This window comes from Topomyia yanbarensis, chromosome 3, assembly GCF_030247195.1.
Source record: "Topomyia yanbarensis strain Yona2022 chromosome 3, ASM3024719v1, whole genome shotgun sequence".
NCBI classification, from domain to species: domain Eukaryota; kingdom Metazoa; phylum Arthropoda; class Insecta; order Diptera; family Culicidae; genus Topomyia; species Topomyia yanbarensis.
The window spans coordinates 242,093,289-242,111,897 of record NC_080672.1 but is presented as its reverse complement, the minus strand read 5'-3'; the positions used below and the strand labels follow the sequence as shown (position 1 = coordinate 242,111,897).

The 18,609-nt window shown below is 32.0% G+C and overlaps 1 protein-coding gene across 18 annotated transcripts in view; it reads left to right on the top strand.

The window, feature by feature from the left end:
- Nucleotides 1-18,609, top strand: part of LOC131689361 (cell adhesion molecule Dscam2) — a 1,607,414-nt gene that overhangs the window by 204,324 nt on the left and 1,384,481 nt on the right. For 17 of the 18 annotated variants that reach the window (XR_009305380.1, XR_009305379.1, XM_058974402.1 and 14 more), the window contains one exon: nucleotides 12,678-12,891. The exons of the other annotated variant lie outside the window; for it this stretch is intronic. Coding sequence is in view for 15 of the 17 variants with exons in the window: in XM_058974402.1 (XP_058830385.1) it covers nucleotides 12,678-12,891 (214 nt within the window). In the remaining 2 variants the exon portion in view is untranslated. The remainder of the gene's footprint in view (nucleotides 1-12,677; nucleotides 12,892-18,609) is intronic. 18 annotated transcript variants of the gene reach the window in all.

The window sequence follows — 18,609 nt, the reverse complement described above, 5'->3', positions numbered from 1 at the left end:
TTGACCGATTCTAATTATTTTTTTCATTATTGAACAGGTAAACGTTTCATTGTTAATTTACATTAAGAAGAATATAAAACAGAGTCATCTACATCAATAAATTGGCGATATAGTTGATCTCAACTATATGTATTATCATTATTTAGTAAATATTTTTGTTTTAAAAATAGCTGCCTGTCCATTTTTATATACTCGTTGATTGCAATTGCTGTATAAACATCTGAATGTCAAATTCTCATGATAAGTTCAATTCGACAATAAAACTGACAATAGTTAGAGATATGAGCAGATCAACTTGTACTAATAACATCCCCTTTGACCAGTTTTAACATCTGTCAACCCAACCAGCGATTGTACAAAATTTCCAACATAAACCGTATCATAACATAAATTGATCTGAATCAGCAAATACCTTCATGTTTTTTAAATTTTTGGTTTTATTTTTCCATCATTTGTAGTTTGCGTTCGTTGCATTCAACTAATGTATAGGTCATCGTTTTGAATACAAAGATATTCAATAAATAGTGATAATACATATAATTGAGGATAATTATGTTGTCTATTGTTTGATGTAGGCAACTCTATTTTATATTCTTCTTAATGAAAATCAACGATGAAACGTCTACTTGTTCAATTATGAAAAAATAATTAGAATCGGTCAACGAATCATTGAAACATGGCCTTTTGAAGTAAACATTCCGAATTTTATCCATTTTTTTAATTTACACATTATATTTAACGTTTGGTAGACAACCCTATTTTCATATTTTTTCAGTGTACCATATAAATAACACCTTTTGTACATTATATTTATGTAATTAAATGGTAAGGTTTTCCTTTAAAAACCGCGGCACGTATAAACGATCTAAATAGTTAATGGACAAACATGGATTCACGCTTGAAGTCTGGTAGAAAACCCATCTATGACCGCATACCACATCCAAATCGTTATAAATTTCGATTCCGCCAATGAAATATTTTCAAACTTGCAGGAGATAATACTTGTTTACTATATCTTTCGAATGCCATGTACTAAATAAGTAGACAAAAAATATTTTGTTTATAGAGATAGGACCAAACCCGTGGGTGTTTGCTGGTAGCCTTATGAAACGTGTCATAAAACTTCAAATTGCAATTTCTCTCGAATCCCTCGAAGGATAATTTTGAAATTCACTGAGAAGATGCTTAGTTACTGTATCTTTCGAATGCCGTATGACAAATTCATGGTCATTTTTTTTGTTAATAACGGTTTTAGGAACACCGTGTTTGATTCATTTGATTCATTTGATTCATTTGATTTATTTGATTCATTTGATTCATTTGATTCATTTGATTCATTTGATTCATTTGATTCATTTGATTCATTTGATTCATTTGATTCATTTGATTCATTTGATTCATTTGATTCATTTGATTCATTTGATTCATTTGATTCATTTGATTCATTTGATTCATTTGATTCATTTGATTCATTTGATTCATTTGATTCATTTGATTCATTTGATTCATTTGATTCATTTGATTCATTTGATTCATTTGATTCATTTGATTCATTTGATTCATTTGATTCATTTGATTCATTTGATTCATTTGATTCATTTGATTCATTTGATTCATTTGATTCATTTGATTCATTTGATTCATTTGATTCATTTGATTCATTTGATTCATTTGATTCATTTGATTCATTTGATTCATTTGATTCATTTGATTCATTTGATTCATTTGATTCATTTGATTCATTTGATTCATTTGATTCATTTGCTTCATTTGATTCATTTGATTCTTTTGATTCATTTGATTCATTTGATTCTTTTGATTCATTTGATTCACTTGATTCATTTGATTCATTTGATCCATCTGATTCATCTGATTCATTTGATTCATTTGATTCATTTGATTCATTTGATTCATTTGATTCATTTGATTCATTTGATTCATTTGATTCATTTGATTCATTTGATTCATTTGATTCATTTGATTCATTTGATTCATTTGATTCATTTGATTCATTTGATTCATTTGATTCATTTGATTCATTTGATTCATTTGATTCATTTGATTCATTTGATTCATTTGATTCATTTGATTCATTTGATTCATTTGATTCATTTGATTCATTTGATTCATTTGATTCATTTGATTCATTTGATTCATTTGATTCATTTGATTCATTTGATTCATTTGATTCATTTGATTCATTTGATTCATTTGATTCATTTGATTCATTTGATTCATTTGATTCATTTGATTCATTTGATTCATTTGATTCATTTGATTCATTTGATTCATTTGATTCATTTGATTCATTTGATTCATTTGATTCATTTGATTCATTTGATTCATTTGATTCATTTGATTCATTTAATTCATTTGATTCATTTGACTCATTTGATTCATTTGATTCATTTGATTCATTTGATTCATTTGATTCATTTGATTCATTTGATTCATTTGATTCATTTGATTCATTTGATTCATTTGATTCATTTGATTCATTTGATTCATTTGATTCATTTGATTCATTTGATTCATTTGATTCATTTGATTCATTTGATTCATTTGATTCATTTGATTCATTTGATTCATTTGATTCATTTGATTCATTTGATTCATTTGATTCATTTGATTCATTTGATTCATTTGATTCATTCGATTCATTTGATTCATTTGATTCATTTGATTCATTTGATTCATTTGATTCATTTGATTCATTTGATTCATTTGATTCATTTGATTCATCTGATTCATCTGATTCATTTGATTCATTTGATTCATTTGATTCAATTGATTCATTTGATTCATTTGATTCATTTGATTCATTTGATTCATTTGATTCATTTGATTCATTTGATTCATTTGATTCATTTGATCCATTTGATTCATTTGATTCATTTGATTCATTTGATTCATTTGATTCATTTGATTCATTTGATTCATTTGATTCATTTGATTCATTTGATTCATTTGATTCATTTGATTCATTTGATTCATTTGATTCATTTGATTCATTTGATTCATTTGATTCATTTGATTCATTTGATTCATTTGATTCATTTGATTCATTTGATTCATTTGATTCATTTGATTCATTTGATTCATTTGATTCATTTGATTCATTTGATTCATTTGATTCATTTGATTCATTTGATTCATTTGATTCGTTTGATTCATTTGATTCATTTGATTCATTTGATTCATTTGATTCATTTGATTCATTTGATTCATTTGATTCATTTGATTCATTTGATTCATTTGATTCATTTGATTCATTTGATTCATTTGATTCATTTGATTCATTTGATTCATTTGATTCATTTGATTCATTTGATTCATTTAATTCATTTGATTCATTTGATTCATTTGGTTCATTTGATTCATTTGATTCTTTTGATTCATTTGATTCTTTTGATTCTTTTGATTCTTTTGATTCTTTTGATTCTTTTGATTCATTTGATTCATTTGATTCATTTGATTCATTAGATTCATTAGATTCATTAGATTCATTAGATTCATTTGATTCATTTGATTCATTTGATTCATTTGATTCATTTGATTCATTTGATTCATTTGATTCATTTGATTCATTTGATTCATTTGATTGATTTGATTGATTTGATTGATTTGATTGATTTGATTGATTTGATTGATTTGATTGATTTGATTGATTTGATTGATTTGATTGATTTGATTGATTTGATTGATTTGATTGATTTGATTGATTTGATTGATTTGATTGATTTGATTGATTTGATTGATTTGATTGATTTGATTGATTTGATTGATTTGATTGATTTGATTGATTTGATTGATTTGATTGATTTGATTGATTTGATTGATTTGATTGATTTGATTGATTTGATTGATTTGATTGATTTGATTGATTTGATTGATTTGATTGATTTGATTGATTTGATTGATTTGATTGATTTGATTGATTTGATTGATTTGATTGATTTGATTGATTTGATTGATTTGATTGATTTGATTGATTTGATTGATTTGATTTATTTTATTGATTTTATTGATTTTATTGATTTTATTGATTTTATTGATTTTATTGATTTTATTGATTTTATTGATTTTATTGATTTTATTGATTTTATTGATTTTATTGATTTTATTGATTTTATTGATTTTATTGATTTGATTGATTTGATTGATTTGATTGATTTGATTGATTTGATTGATTTGATTGATTTGATTGATTTGATTGATTTGATTGATTTGATTGATTTGATTGATTTGATTGATTTGATTGATTTGATTGATTTGATTGATTTGATTGATTTGATTGATTTGATTGATTTGATTGATTTGATTGATTTGATTGATTTGATTGATTTGATTGATTTGATTGATTTGATTGATTTGATTGATTTGATTGATTTGATTGATTTGATTGATTTGATTGATTTGATTGATTTGATTGATTTGATTGATTTGATTGATTTGATTGATTTGATTGATTTGATTGATTTGATTGATTTGATTGATTTGATTGATTTGATTGATTTGATTGATTTGATTGATTTGATTGATTTGATTGATTTGATTGATTTGATTGATTTGATTGATTTGATTGATTTGATTGATTTGATTGATTTGATTGATTTGATTGATTTGATTGATTTGATTGATTTGATTGATTTGATTGATTTGATTGATTTGATTGATTTGATTGATTTGATTGATTTGATTGATTTGATTGATTTGATTGATTTGATTGATTTGATTGATTTGATTGATTTGATTGATTTGATTGATTTGATTGATTTGATTGATTTGATTGATTTGATTGATTTGATTGATTTGATTGATTTGATTGATTTGATTGATTTGATTGATTTGATTGATTTGATTGATTTGATTGATTTGATTGATTTGATTGATTTGATTGATTTGATTGATTTGATTGATTTGATTGATTTGATTGATTTGATTGATTTGATTGATTTGATTGATTTGATTGATTTGATTGATTTGATTGATTTGATTGATTTGATTGATTTGATTGATTTGATTGATTTGATTGATTTGATTGATTTGATTGATTTGATTGATTTGATTGATTTGATTGATTTGATTGATTTGATTGATTTGATTGATTTGATTGATTTGATTGATTTGATTGATTTGATTGATTTGATTGATTTGATTGATTTGATTGATTTGATTGATTTGATTGATTTGATTGATTTGATTGATTTGATTGATTTGATTGATTTGATTGATTTGATTGATTTGATTGATTTGATTGATTTGATTGATTTGATTGATTTGATTGATTTGATTGATTTGATTGATTTGATTGATTTGATTGATTTGATTGATTTGATTGATTTGATTGATTTGATTGATTTGATTGATTTGATTGATTTGATTGATTTGATTGATTTGATTGATTTGATTGATTTGATTGATTTGATCGATTTGATTGATTTGATTGATTTGATCGATTTGATTGATTTGATTGATTTGATTGATTTGATTGATTTGATTGATTTGATTGATTTGATTGATTTGATTGATTTGATTGATTTGATTGATTTGATTGATTTGATTGATTTGATTGATTTGATTGATTTGATTGATTTGATTGATTTGATTGATTTGATTGATTTGATTGATTTGATTGATTTGATTGATTTGATTGATTTGATTGATTTGATTGATTTGATTAATTTGATTAATTTGATTAATTTGATTAATTTGATTAATTTGATTAATTTGATTAATTTGATTAATTTGATTAATTTGATTAATTTGATTAATTTGATTAATTTGATTAATTTGATTAATTTTATTAATTTGATTAATTTGATTAATTTGATTAATTTGATTAATTTGATTAATTTGATTAATTTGATTAATTTGATTCATTTGATTCATTTGATTAATTTGATTAATTTGATTAATTTGATTAATTTGATTAATTTGATTAATTTGATTAATTTGATTAATTTGATTAATTTGATTCATTTGATTCATTTGATTCATTTGATTCATTTGATTCATTTGATTCATTTGATTCATTTGATTCATTTGATTCATTTGATTCATTTGATTCATTTGATTCATTTGATTCATTTGATTCATTTGATTCATTTGATTCATTTGATTCATTTGATTCATTTGATTCATTTGATTCATTTGATTCATTTGATTCATTTGATTCATTTGATTCATTTGATTCATATGATTCATTTGATTCATTTGATTCATTTGATTCATTTGATTCATTTGATTCATTTGATTCATTTGATTCATTTGATTCATTTGATTCATTTGATTCATTTGATTCATTTGATTCATTTGATTCATTTGATTCATTTGATTCATTTGATTCATTTGATTCATTTGATTCATTTGATTCATTTGATTCATTTGATTCATTTGATTCATTTGATTCATTTGATTCATTTGATTCATTTGATTCATTTGATTCATTTGATTCATTTGATTCATTTGATTCATTTGATTCATTTGATTTATTTGATTTATTTGATTCATTTGAATCATTTGATTCATTTGATTCATTTGATTCATTTGATTCATTTGATTCATTTGATTCATTTGATTCATTTGATTCATTTGATTCATTTGATTCATTTGATTCATTTGATTCATTTGATTCATTTGATTCATTTGATTCATTTGATTCATTTGATTCATTTGATTCATTTGATTCATTTGATTCATTTGATTCATTTGATTCATTTGATTCATTTGATTTATTTGATTTATTTGATTCATTTGATTCATTTGATTCATTTGATTCATTTGATTCATTTGATTCATTTGATTCATTTGATTCATTTGATTCATTTGATTCATTTGATTCATTTGATTCATTTGATTCAATTGATTCATTTGATTCATTTGATTCATTTGATTGATTTGATTGATTTGATTCATTTGATTCATTTGATTCATTTGATTCATTTGATTCATTTGATTCATTTGATTCATTTGATTCATTTGATTCATTTGATTCATTTGATTCGTTTGATTCATTTGATTCATTTGATTCATTTGATTCATTTGATTCATTTGATTCATTTGATTCATTTGATTCATTTGATTCATTTGATTCATTTGATTCATTTGATTCATTTGATTCATTTGATTCATTTGATTCATTTGATTCATTTGATTCATTTGATTCATTTGATTCATTTGATTCATTTGATTCATTTGATTCATTTGATTCATTTGATTCATTTGATTCATTTGATTCATTTGATTCATTTGATTCATTTGATTCATTTGATTCATTTGATTCATTTGATTCATTTGATTCATTTGATTCATTTGATTCATTTGATTCATTTGATTCATTTGATTCATTTGATTCATTTGATTCATTTGATTCATTTGATTCATTTGATTCGTTTGATTCGTTTGATTCATTTGATTCGTTTGATTCATTTGATTCATTTGATTCATTTGATTCTTTTTATTCATATCTTTAATTTTATGCATTTCATGTTCAGTTATTCTTTTTATTTCATTCAATTTGTTAGTATGAGTCAATTTATGCTCTTAATCTTAGAACTATTTCTAAATATAATCTTAATTTTCATGTAATAACCTAATCTAATTTGATTCGTGTATATTATAATTTGGATTTCCAATAATTTTTCTACTCATTTTATGAATTTAAAAACCTATTGTTTCATGTTTTGCTTTACTTTTTTATTGCGGTCGTTTTGTTGATTTCTATAATTTATTCAGTTTATTCGAGATTTTATTCGTGCAAGACTAGAAACTGTTTTCATCCTACCTCTAGTTGGGTGCCTACCTCTCGTGAGTTCTGCAAACTAATCCAATAGTGAAATGTGTAAGAAATGTCTCATCTCACTGCTAGGTCGATTAAATCGGTTTTATGAGTAAAAATCCCCTTAATCGAAAAGTTGTCGCAAAGATTCAACGTAGGGATAAGTATTTTTACATAGAATGTGTATGCAAAATTTGAAATAAATCAGTGAAGTAGTTTTTGAATGGCAGTTAGGGGCCGTACACAAATGACGTAGCTTTTTTCTGGCGATTTTCGACCCCTTTCTCCCCCCTTGTAGCATTTGGTCACAAAATTCTAACCTCCCCCTTGTAAATGACGTAGCATTTCCCTAACCGCCCCTCCCCCCATGCAACGCGACAGGGAGATGAAAAAATTACATATATTTTTCAATTCTTTTAAATATATGTCCTTACAAAATGTTTGACGACTTTTATCAACATTTTCATTATAACAGCAAATTGCCTACAAAACAAGCCCATTTCATGACAAATATAGTGTGGATAGTTTTGTTTAACATTTTACATGTCATAAAGCATGAAGAGAAGTTCACAATCCTGCAGCTGTCAACGATTTTAGGAAGCATAAGTTCAACTAAATTACTAAATTTTCATTTATTGAATCCGAAAGAAAATATAATTCAGCTACCAAAATAAGTCTACTAGTTAGCAATATTTGTTAAGTAATGTGGAAATTTAAATCCGCATGAAAAATCTTTCCATTTTTTGCGACCCTGCCATTCCGCAAACAGTAAAATTTACAAAATGAAAAACCGCGTGAAAAGCAACTTGGGAATGGAGGAACATTAAATTGTTTTCTCTAATTAATGGGTTCTGATGCCCGTCAAAAAAATTTTAACTTAATGCTACGTCGCACAACTTCTGACTCTACCCTCCCCCTCGTCACATTTCGTCACAAATTTGGTTTACCCCCCCCCCCCCTACCCCCTAAAATGCTACGTCATTTATGTATGACCCCTTAGCACCGCAAATCGTGTTTTTCCAGAGATGTCCTACAAAAGCTTCGTCGCTGAGTCGCTTGTTGATATTTTTGCATGAAAAAATTACAGAATGTTGCTGAAATGATACATTATAATGCACCAAAATTTTGATTAATTCGCTTCACCCGAAGTCGAATTCGCGAATTTTTTTTATTTTTTTCACCCTAAAACCCTTACTCCCCTTCATACCGAAAGTACCCAGTTTCATATTCTATTCGAGCTGTCACAAATTGGGTACTTTTCTGAACTGGAAAATGGGTAAAATATTACCCACCTCAATATTGGTATTCAACAAAAAAAATTGTGTAAATTTTAATACATTAATGGTTGAAAAAACTTAGTTATTTTCTAATATGAATTCATACTGGTGGTCGTGAAAATCATGTTAAAAATTAAAAGTTGTTTTATATGATTGTAAATAGAATAATTATTTTACTAGATAGCTCTGGTAAGTACGTTTAATTCAATATTACATTCGCTTCACTAATGTTCGTTTATATACCATAGCAATTCGAGGTGCATTCGTACTGTCAGCCGAACACTAACAATGAATATATGTAGCTGATGCAATGGATCAATGGTCTCTAAAGAATAAAGAATGTTAATCCAATTCACTGCCCATGCTGTAATCTACCAGTAAATATCTTCCTGGAAGTTAAACTGACTGTTTCGTGGCGCAATTTGATTGGCTGACCATCAGATCCAAAAATAATCTATAAATAAATGTTTTAAAGCATGAGTTTTGCCTTTCTCAATAGAAAGGTATTGCAATTGCTCTGAAAATCGACTTTTTAATGGAGGCCCGAAGGGCCGAGTGACATGTACCATTCGATTCAGTTGGTCGAGTTCGGCAAATGTCTGTGTGTATGTATGTGTGTATGTATGTGTGTGTATGTGACCAAAAATGTCACTCATTTTTCTCAGAGATGGCTGAACCGATTTTGACAAACTTAGTCTCAAATGAGAGGTGCAACGTTCCCATAGGCTGCTATTGAATTTCTCATGGATCCGACTTCCGGTTCCGAAATTACAGGGTGATGAGTACGAACACGCAGAAAATATCAATTTTAATAAATTCAGCAATGAATGTATAAAGGTGAAAATTTTTCCAAAATATGACCACAACTGCTTCGATTTGTAGTATTAGGTCACTAACATCCATTCAAAGTCTATTTGGCCACATTGGCCACCATCATCGGTTCCGGAAGCCCCGGCGGAAGTATCAGTCACATCGTATAACAGTCACATCGGTTTCTCGGAGATGGCTAGGCCGATTCAACCAAACTTGGTCTCAAATGAAAGGTATTGCGTCCCCGTAAATGGCTATTAAATTTCATCCCGATCCGACTTCCGGTTCCGGAGTTACAGGTTGTGGCGTGCGATCACATAGCAAATTGCGATTCAAACCGATACTCCGATGAAAGCAAAATAGGTAAAAATTTCGCAAAAATGTCTATCAAACAACTTCAATTTGCTGTTCTAGGTCATTGACGGCCAACCAAACTTTCGTTGACTACATGGACCACCATAGACGGTTCCGGAAGTGCCCGGGAAAAGCGACCATCTTTCAAAATTGACGAACTCACATCAGTTTCCCCGAAATGGTTGGGCCGATTTTCACAAACTTAGTCCTAAATGATAGCTATAATATCGCCACAGATGTCTATAAAATTTTGTACGAATCGCTTATATGGGTCCGGAAATATAGACTAAGCCGTCCGGTCACATATGAAATTCCCATATAAGCCAGAACTCAAAATTTTTTTTCAACGGGGGGACTCCATGAAATTTCAGAAATCGAATTCATATTTTTGATGCCAAACATCTTTAAAATGCATGAAACGTCGAGATTTTATGTTATCTCGAAATTTTTTTTTATGAAAATCGACTTTTAAGGACTGTTTTTTCTTTTTCAAAATTGTAGAACTCGAATAATGATTTATTTTCCTGTATATAGTTGTCATGTGATGTATAATAATAACATGTAATATATGCATTTAAAAGCTTTTAATGAATATAAACAACGCACACATTCTCGTGATTCATGATTGAGAATGGCACAATTGTACCGCTAGGTGGATTAAAATAGGGTTTTTTCTTCTATTTTTGCAATCTGAATTTTTTTTATTGAAATTAAAAAAGTGGTGAAAAAACTCAAAAATGGGTGTATTTCTACCCATTTTGAAATCATTTCAATATACATGGAATTCGAAGCACAAATTCAAAAGCACAAATGAGAGTTTTCGGTGTGTTTTTTACAGTGGTGTGTGATTAAAGTGCATTTGGAAAAGTGCACTGCAAATGAGAAGAAAAAAAGTAAGTGTTTCGTAAAGAAACCCTAAGTGAAAAGTCGTGATATTTTCGCACAAAATAATAAGAGCTACAGATAGAAATCCTTCAGAACCTCGGATAGATTGTATAGGAAAACGTTCTAGCTTCCTCAAGTAGCAGTTTTGTGGTACATCGGCAAGGTTAGTGTATTGAAAAACGTATTTTCATATTTGCTCATGTCAGATACATGGTTAGGCAGGGGAGAGGGGTGTGTGCGGCGTAGGAGCTATGTTATGGCTCGCTTGTATGATGTCCTTAATGTATTGTTGACCTGTTACGTTACGTTAACTAACGTTAGTGTCGGATTCTGATGAGACGAAGTCGAAACGCAAATGCCAAAACTAATTTAACGTTACACTTATTTTTTCTACCTTAGAACGTTGCTGTGGGGTACAAATGTACCCCACACGTTTGATCGCAATTTTTGTAGGTAAAATTGTATACAAAACAAACGAATAATATATCATTTTCTTTGTTCTTTAATTGTGAAAACAGCTGTTTTATACACATACACATGAAGGTGAAACTAGAAATACTTTAAATCTTTATTTTCAGTTATTTACAGGTTTAGGGGTAATATACATCGCTTTGTTATAGCTTCAACAAACACTTCAGTCGCGTAAGAAGACAAAATTTCATATGTTGTTTGTGTTCATTTTGGTGCGGTCGCCTAACGCAGCGTTTGCAACGGACGTGAAAAAAATTTCATGAAAAATTGAAAAGCAAATTTCTAGAACAAATGGATGCTCTAAGTTGGAGATAGAGCAGGTTTTTTTGATGTCCCCTAACGCGACATTTTCACCTCTCAGAATGAAAGGACAACCTGAAAAACATCGAACCCATAACATTAAAGTTGTGCTAGGACCTTTAAAGTATTCAACTAAGTTTTTTGAGCGCACATCGTAGGATTTTTCAAACGACGATCTGTTAACAGTTGCATGATGCGTGCAAACGTTGTCCCTTAACGCTGGAATGTGTCTTCAGCAGCCTGGACTTTTCGGCACATTGGTGAAATCTTAAGCATTTGATGTATGCAAGATTGGTGCAGACAGTACTGTAAGTGCTTAATATTCAACAGGTAGCGGGTTCGAATCCAGGTATGTGATATGATATTCAACAAGATAATACAATTTTTCTCTAACTATAACATAACCCGAATAAAAGAAGATGGCTTCCAAAGAGATTGATGGCGTGTGTAACTTGAAATAAATATTTTTTAATAATTTTCCTATGATAATTCTCTCAGTCGAATAGCGGTAACAAAAGGGGTTATTAATAGAGCTGAACTGTGGTTTTCTTCAGACTGTATGCATGCTGAAGAATTGCTCCTTAATGGGTCTTAATCAGATAAGCTGAATAAATTAACCAAATCCAGATGTTTAAGGGTGGAATAAACGATTACAGTTATTACTTCCAATGTTCAGCTAGAGCTGAATAAAGCAACTATTAAAACGCTTGCGTAACCACGAAATGTTTGTTGGGGTATCAGTTCCAAATAGTTTATTGGTAATAATAATACCCATTTTATATATTTTTACATTATTTCAGGATTCATGACTATCCGTTACCATGCTCACGGATCTAATAGTAAAGAGGTAAACTCTCACATTCCTCAGTTCTCGCAACAATTTCCATCACATCATCTGTTCAGTAACGATACAGGAAGCTCACAGCTAGCATGTTCCACATATGGTCCTACGCAAGTTGATATAAAATGGATTTTTAAAGATGGGAGCATCGCTACGAACGTGTTTGGGTTGAGGTAACGTATATTTACATTCTATAATATATTATCATCTTTTTGCCTTTGTCAATAGAAAGTTATAGCAATTTCTCTGAAAATCGACGTTCTATCCGAGGCCCGGAAGGCCGAGTGTCATATACCTTTTGATTCAGTTCGTCGAGTACTGCAAATGTCTGTGTATGTATGTACGTGTGTGTGCGTCTGTGACCAAAAATCTCACTCACTTTTCTAAGAGGTGGCTGAACCGATTTTCACAAACTTAGTCTTAAATGAAAGTCGTACCTTCCCATCGGCTGCTTTTGAATTTATTAAGGATCCGACTTCCGGTTCCGGAATTAGAGGGTGATGAATAGGATCACGCAGCAAATTCCGATTTTAACAAATTCTGCAATGAATGTAAAAAGGTGATTTTTTTTCAAATTGTTGCCACAACTGTTTGGACATGTAGTACAAGGTAACTAACAGCCATTCAAAGTCTCTTTGAACACATTGTCCACCATCATGGGTTCCGGAAGCCCGGCGGAAGTATCCAAATTCAAAATAACAGTCACATCGGTTTCTCGAAGATGGATAGACCGATTTGACCAAGTATAGTCTCAAATGAAAGGTGTTTTATTCCCATAAATGGCTATTAAATTTCATCCCGATCCGAATTCCGGTTCCGGAGTTACGGGTTGCGGCGTGCGGTCACATAGCAAATTCCGATTCAAACCGATAACGCGATGGATGCAAAGAAGGTAAAAGTTTCTCTAAAATATGTGTCAAATAACTTGCTTTTGCAGTTCTAGCTCACTGACGGCCAACCAAAGCCTTGACTACCATAGACGGTTCCGAAGGTGCCCCGGAAAAGTGGCCACCTATCAAAATTAACAAACTCACATCAGATTATTAGGGATGGTTGGGCCGTTTTCACAAACCTAGTCCCAAATGAAAGGTATATCATCTTCATAGACGTCTATACAATTTCGTACGGATCGCTTACATGGTTCCGGAAATATAGACTCAACCGTCCGGTCACATATGAAATTCCCATATAAGCCGAAACTAAACTTTTTTTTCAAAGGTGGCAATTTCAGAAATCGAATTCGTATTTTTGATTCCAAATATCTTTAAAATTCATGAAACGTCGAGATTTTATATTATCTCAAAAAAGATTTTTGCCTAGAAAGGATCACAGCTACTTTTTCAAAAGCACCATTCAGCTAAGCCGATCGTTTTTCCAGCAGCTATTTAGCATGATTTGAATCATGATGATCTAATAAATCGACTGATTGCACTGATAATATAAATTCGTAAATATAATGAAATCGATCATACAATACACGAATTCATTCGTCGTTTTCTGCAACGAAGTATTTTCGTGCATTCTAAATAGTAGGTTTCGTTCATTTCATGAACAAGAATGGTCGCTTGGTGAACGAAATCTTTCGTAAATTTTACACGTTTAATGTATACTGCACGAATGTTATCGTTGATAACTTCTGCCGTTCTGCCGTTGATTTGATACTCGGGGCAAACCGGGACAACTTTTTACATATCATCTATGTATATATTGCTATAAGCACAGTTTAATTGTATAACTGCTGCATGTATGACGGGATTTGTACATCCATATTAAGACCGGTTTATTTTATGTTTAGCTAAATGAAACTAGTGAAATACTCCATTAAAAGTAATGTCCTGGCACCACCCGAATAGAAAAAGTAACAAAACCGTGATTTTCACTGTGACAGTACAGTAATTTACAATAATTTACAGTAAGTTTTAGTGTTATGTTCCAATACAAAAACAATAATCATTAACGTTTTACATTTCTTACAAAAGAAATGTATAGAATTCGCTCAAACTTTGAAAACTTTTTGCGAGGCCCGGAGGGCCGAATATTATATACCAATCGACTCAGCTCGATAAATTGGGACAATGTCTGAATGTGTGTGTGTATGTATGTGCACTAATGTCATGTAATTATCTCAGCAACCGCTGAACCGATCTTAACGAAATTAGTTTCAAATGAAAGGCCTAACGTTGCTATTTGACACTATTATTTTTGTTTTTTGATACGTTGTTTACTTTCTGAGACATAAGTGATTTTGTCAAAACACAAAGGGTTTTAAGCGAATAACTTTCAAACACATCAATCGCATCGTGCATACTTTATATAAATGGAAATACCTTTCGAATAAGCTATAGATTGTCAAAATCCGTTCACGAGCGGCGGAGATATTAAACATTTTGTATTTTTATTCCTCGCTTATCAATTTCCACTAAGGCCATTACAAATCATTTTTAAAAATTATGTCCAAGTACAAATTTTTTCTGAAGGGGGGGGGGCAAACAAAAAATAAATATTTATTTTAATAAAGACGATTTTTTTTCTTTTTACATTTTCTTTCGATTGAACAATCATGGACGTTTCCGCAGGGTGATTTCGTATAGCAGGGTTGAGCTATTTGTTTTACTATAAAAATTCAAGCAAACATTACTGAATCAATCAAAAGTTCACATAGGAAAGAGATGCTAAAGTTTTCGTTTTAAATAATTTTCCGAACAGTGCAATTTCTAAATTCCCAATAAAAGCTTGAAAGTTCTCTAGAACTTAATGTAAACATTTAAGAGTACATTAAGGTATTAACTTTTGGTTGCTTGAATAGTTTTCATTCCGTTGTGGCGGCACATGGACCAACTGTACACACAAGGCATGAAAATCGGTCAAAGGTGAACCTGCTTGATAACAATGTACAGAAACAGGATTGCAACATTTCACTTATGGACTTTTGGAAAACATTCTGGAATGAATCCAAAGGTAAAAAGTGCGTCAATGGAATTATTCATATCAGATATGGTTTTCTCTGATATTTTTTCTATTGGGTATTTCGTATACAGTAGCCTGGCGAACCGTACATCCTGTGCATACTATATTTTTTCGCACTCTAGTGGAAACATCAGCTTTGGTTTATCGCTTGTGCTTGAAGACTTGTAGATTTGTTTGTTTGGTACATGATAGTAATTCGGCTCGGTTCCGTGTACATCTTCGAAATCTTTGCATTTTTCTCCATCTTGTTGCGCAGTAGGTCGCCACATCAGATAAATTCATTTAATAGTCGTACGGATTTATGAAATGTATAGTAATCATCAGTTCATTTTTTGCCTTTTTCATATAAGGAAGACTGCGCAATCACTCTGAAATTCGACTTTTTAAGCTACACCCGGAGTGTCGAGTGTCATATACCACTAGGTTCAGTTCGTCGATATCTGAAAATGTCTGTATGTTTTATAGTATGGTTAAATAGCTTCAAAACTGCATTGGCCCTAGAAGGGACTCACTTTTGTGCCTAACCACTACTAACAGTCCTCACTTTTCATCCTTCCTTTTGTTCCACGAGACTGCATCGAAGCGTTATATCGTGGGGAGGCTGATTCAGTCTCAAGACAAAATGATACATTAGAGCGGTTTAGCTCCGAACACATATCCGGCTAATCGCAGTGATGAACTTCCGTTAGCCATTTGGCTCCCGTTTCTGTAAACCATTTAGTTCCTGTTTTCGCGAGCCATCTCAATTCCTCGTCGGAAGTTCTCCCGATACCGATGCCTGTTGCGCGAGTCATTTAGCTTCCAGTTTTGTCGCAATCTACTCGCATAGTCAATAAATCCTACTCAAAGGGCCAACCAGTACTTGGCGAGGACGGTTCAGCGATACCGGATGGTTCGCTGCTTCCGGTTCGTTGAAAACTCGACGACCCACCGCTGGTGCTTCACTCGACCTACTCGATCTTGTCCCTGACGGTGAAACTAGTCTGCTCACATGCTCGGTCCAGCGATTTCCGCTGGTTCGTGGTGCCCAGTACACTGGCGCCTCAAGCAAAGCTGTGGTTGCTCTCACAGCCTTCCCCTTAACATAATCGTCGTGACTTTAAAAGTTCAAGTCAATGATATATTTTCCGACCGCGCTGTCTTTCGGCTGCTAGTCATCACCAACTCTGTTTTATGATGGGCAATCGTCTCCGTGTCGAGTGTCTCCTCTTCTAGCGATTGTCCGATTACTTGGAACACCACATCATCCGTGAAGCCGAAAATCGTTATATCTCTGGGAAGGTTCAGCTTCAATACTCCATCATACACTGCGTTCCACAGCGTCGAGTCGAGGAACGTCAGTTGTAGTTGTGATTCCCCCTTGTCTGTCTCGTAGTGTTCGGTATTGAAAGTAGCTCTATAATATCCTGCAGAGTTACTCATGCTGTACAGCGAATGGGCGATTGCTTCCCAGCTAGTACTATTGAAGCATTCTTCACGCTCAAGGGAACCACCACGCAAAAACGATATCCTTATCTCTGCTGTCTCCACAGCTCCCACAACCGTTTGGATGAATTTCACTGTAGACCTGCCTATAAGGAAGCCGAATTACACGAGATGCCGTTCTCACGGTCCGCGTACTTCGTTAGCTTGTTCAGGATTACTGCTTCTCTCTAACATTACCAAGGGATATATTGACTACGCTGGAAGATTTCCATGTTGTCCCGGCATCGGAAGCAACATCAGCTTTTGTCGCTTCCAATTATCGGATCGTTTTGAACATATCCGGGCTCTCATGTATCGCTTCACTTTTATGGCTTTCGCCATCTCGATAAGCTGTCTGTTGGTAAATCGATCTTCATCTTTGTGATCAGCCTCCTCACTGTACGACGAAAATAGATTCATGTTGTGGGAAAACCTTTCAATGGTGACCTCCATCTTTTCCGGGCACCTTTCAGGTGGTGCAGCTGAGCCTTTTATCTTTGTTATGCCAACTTTGTAGGTCTCTCCTAAGGAAATTCGCGTTGGCTTTGTGGCAAGGCTTTCTTGTACAGCTTGACTGCTTTGTTAAGAGCGGTTCTTGCAGCTCGCTTCCCTCGAGCTTTCTGACTTCTTTTTAATTTTAAATATATTTGACACGGCTCAATGCGTTAGCACAACTGAGTCGTGGAGCGCACCTTGGGGGTCATTTGGTCCGTCTTCTCTCGCGTTTTCGTTTACGTCCATGTCAATATCGGTACTGCATTCATCTTGCTCATCGTCGGATGTTATTTGTTGTTTGTGCTTACGGGTCGCTATTGTAAATCCTTCTTCATCGGTATTAGATTCCTTATTGGTGGTGTTGGTTGTTGGTTTGGAAACATTTGCTGTAATCGTTGTTACTTCGATGTTGGTAATGGCAGTTGGTTTAGTGGTACTGGGGCCGATCGTTGTTGAGCTGGTGTTTGTGAATGTCCGGTCTGCAGTCGTTGGTTTACCAACTGGTTGTGGTTTAACATACGAGGATTGTATACCGGCTTTGGTCGTATCAGGTGGAATTTCTTTAGCAGTCTCTGCGCAAGGTTTCCCGTGGTGTAGCGGATGATCACGATATTGACAGGTAGGAATCTGTCCTGGGTGCGTGACTAGTGTTCGTTGAGAATATTCAACACCATGAGGTGATTGGCATGTGAAAGTCAAGTAAGAGGGAATAGGTTTTGTCGGACGCATTCTCACCACACGAACTCCGTTGCGGAGTCTTGGGAAGAAGTTCCTCCAACTATCTTCCTTAACACTATTCACCTCTCCGTATTTTGACAGGATTTGTTTGATAGCGAAGGAACTAGTACGTGGTGCCAGGTCATGTCAACATTTATATACGTTGGGATACTGTATAAAATGTCATTACATTCGATGACGTGTTTCATGTTGTTCTGGGAAGCGAATGATTCTGCTTGACTAATATT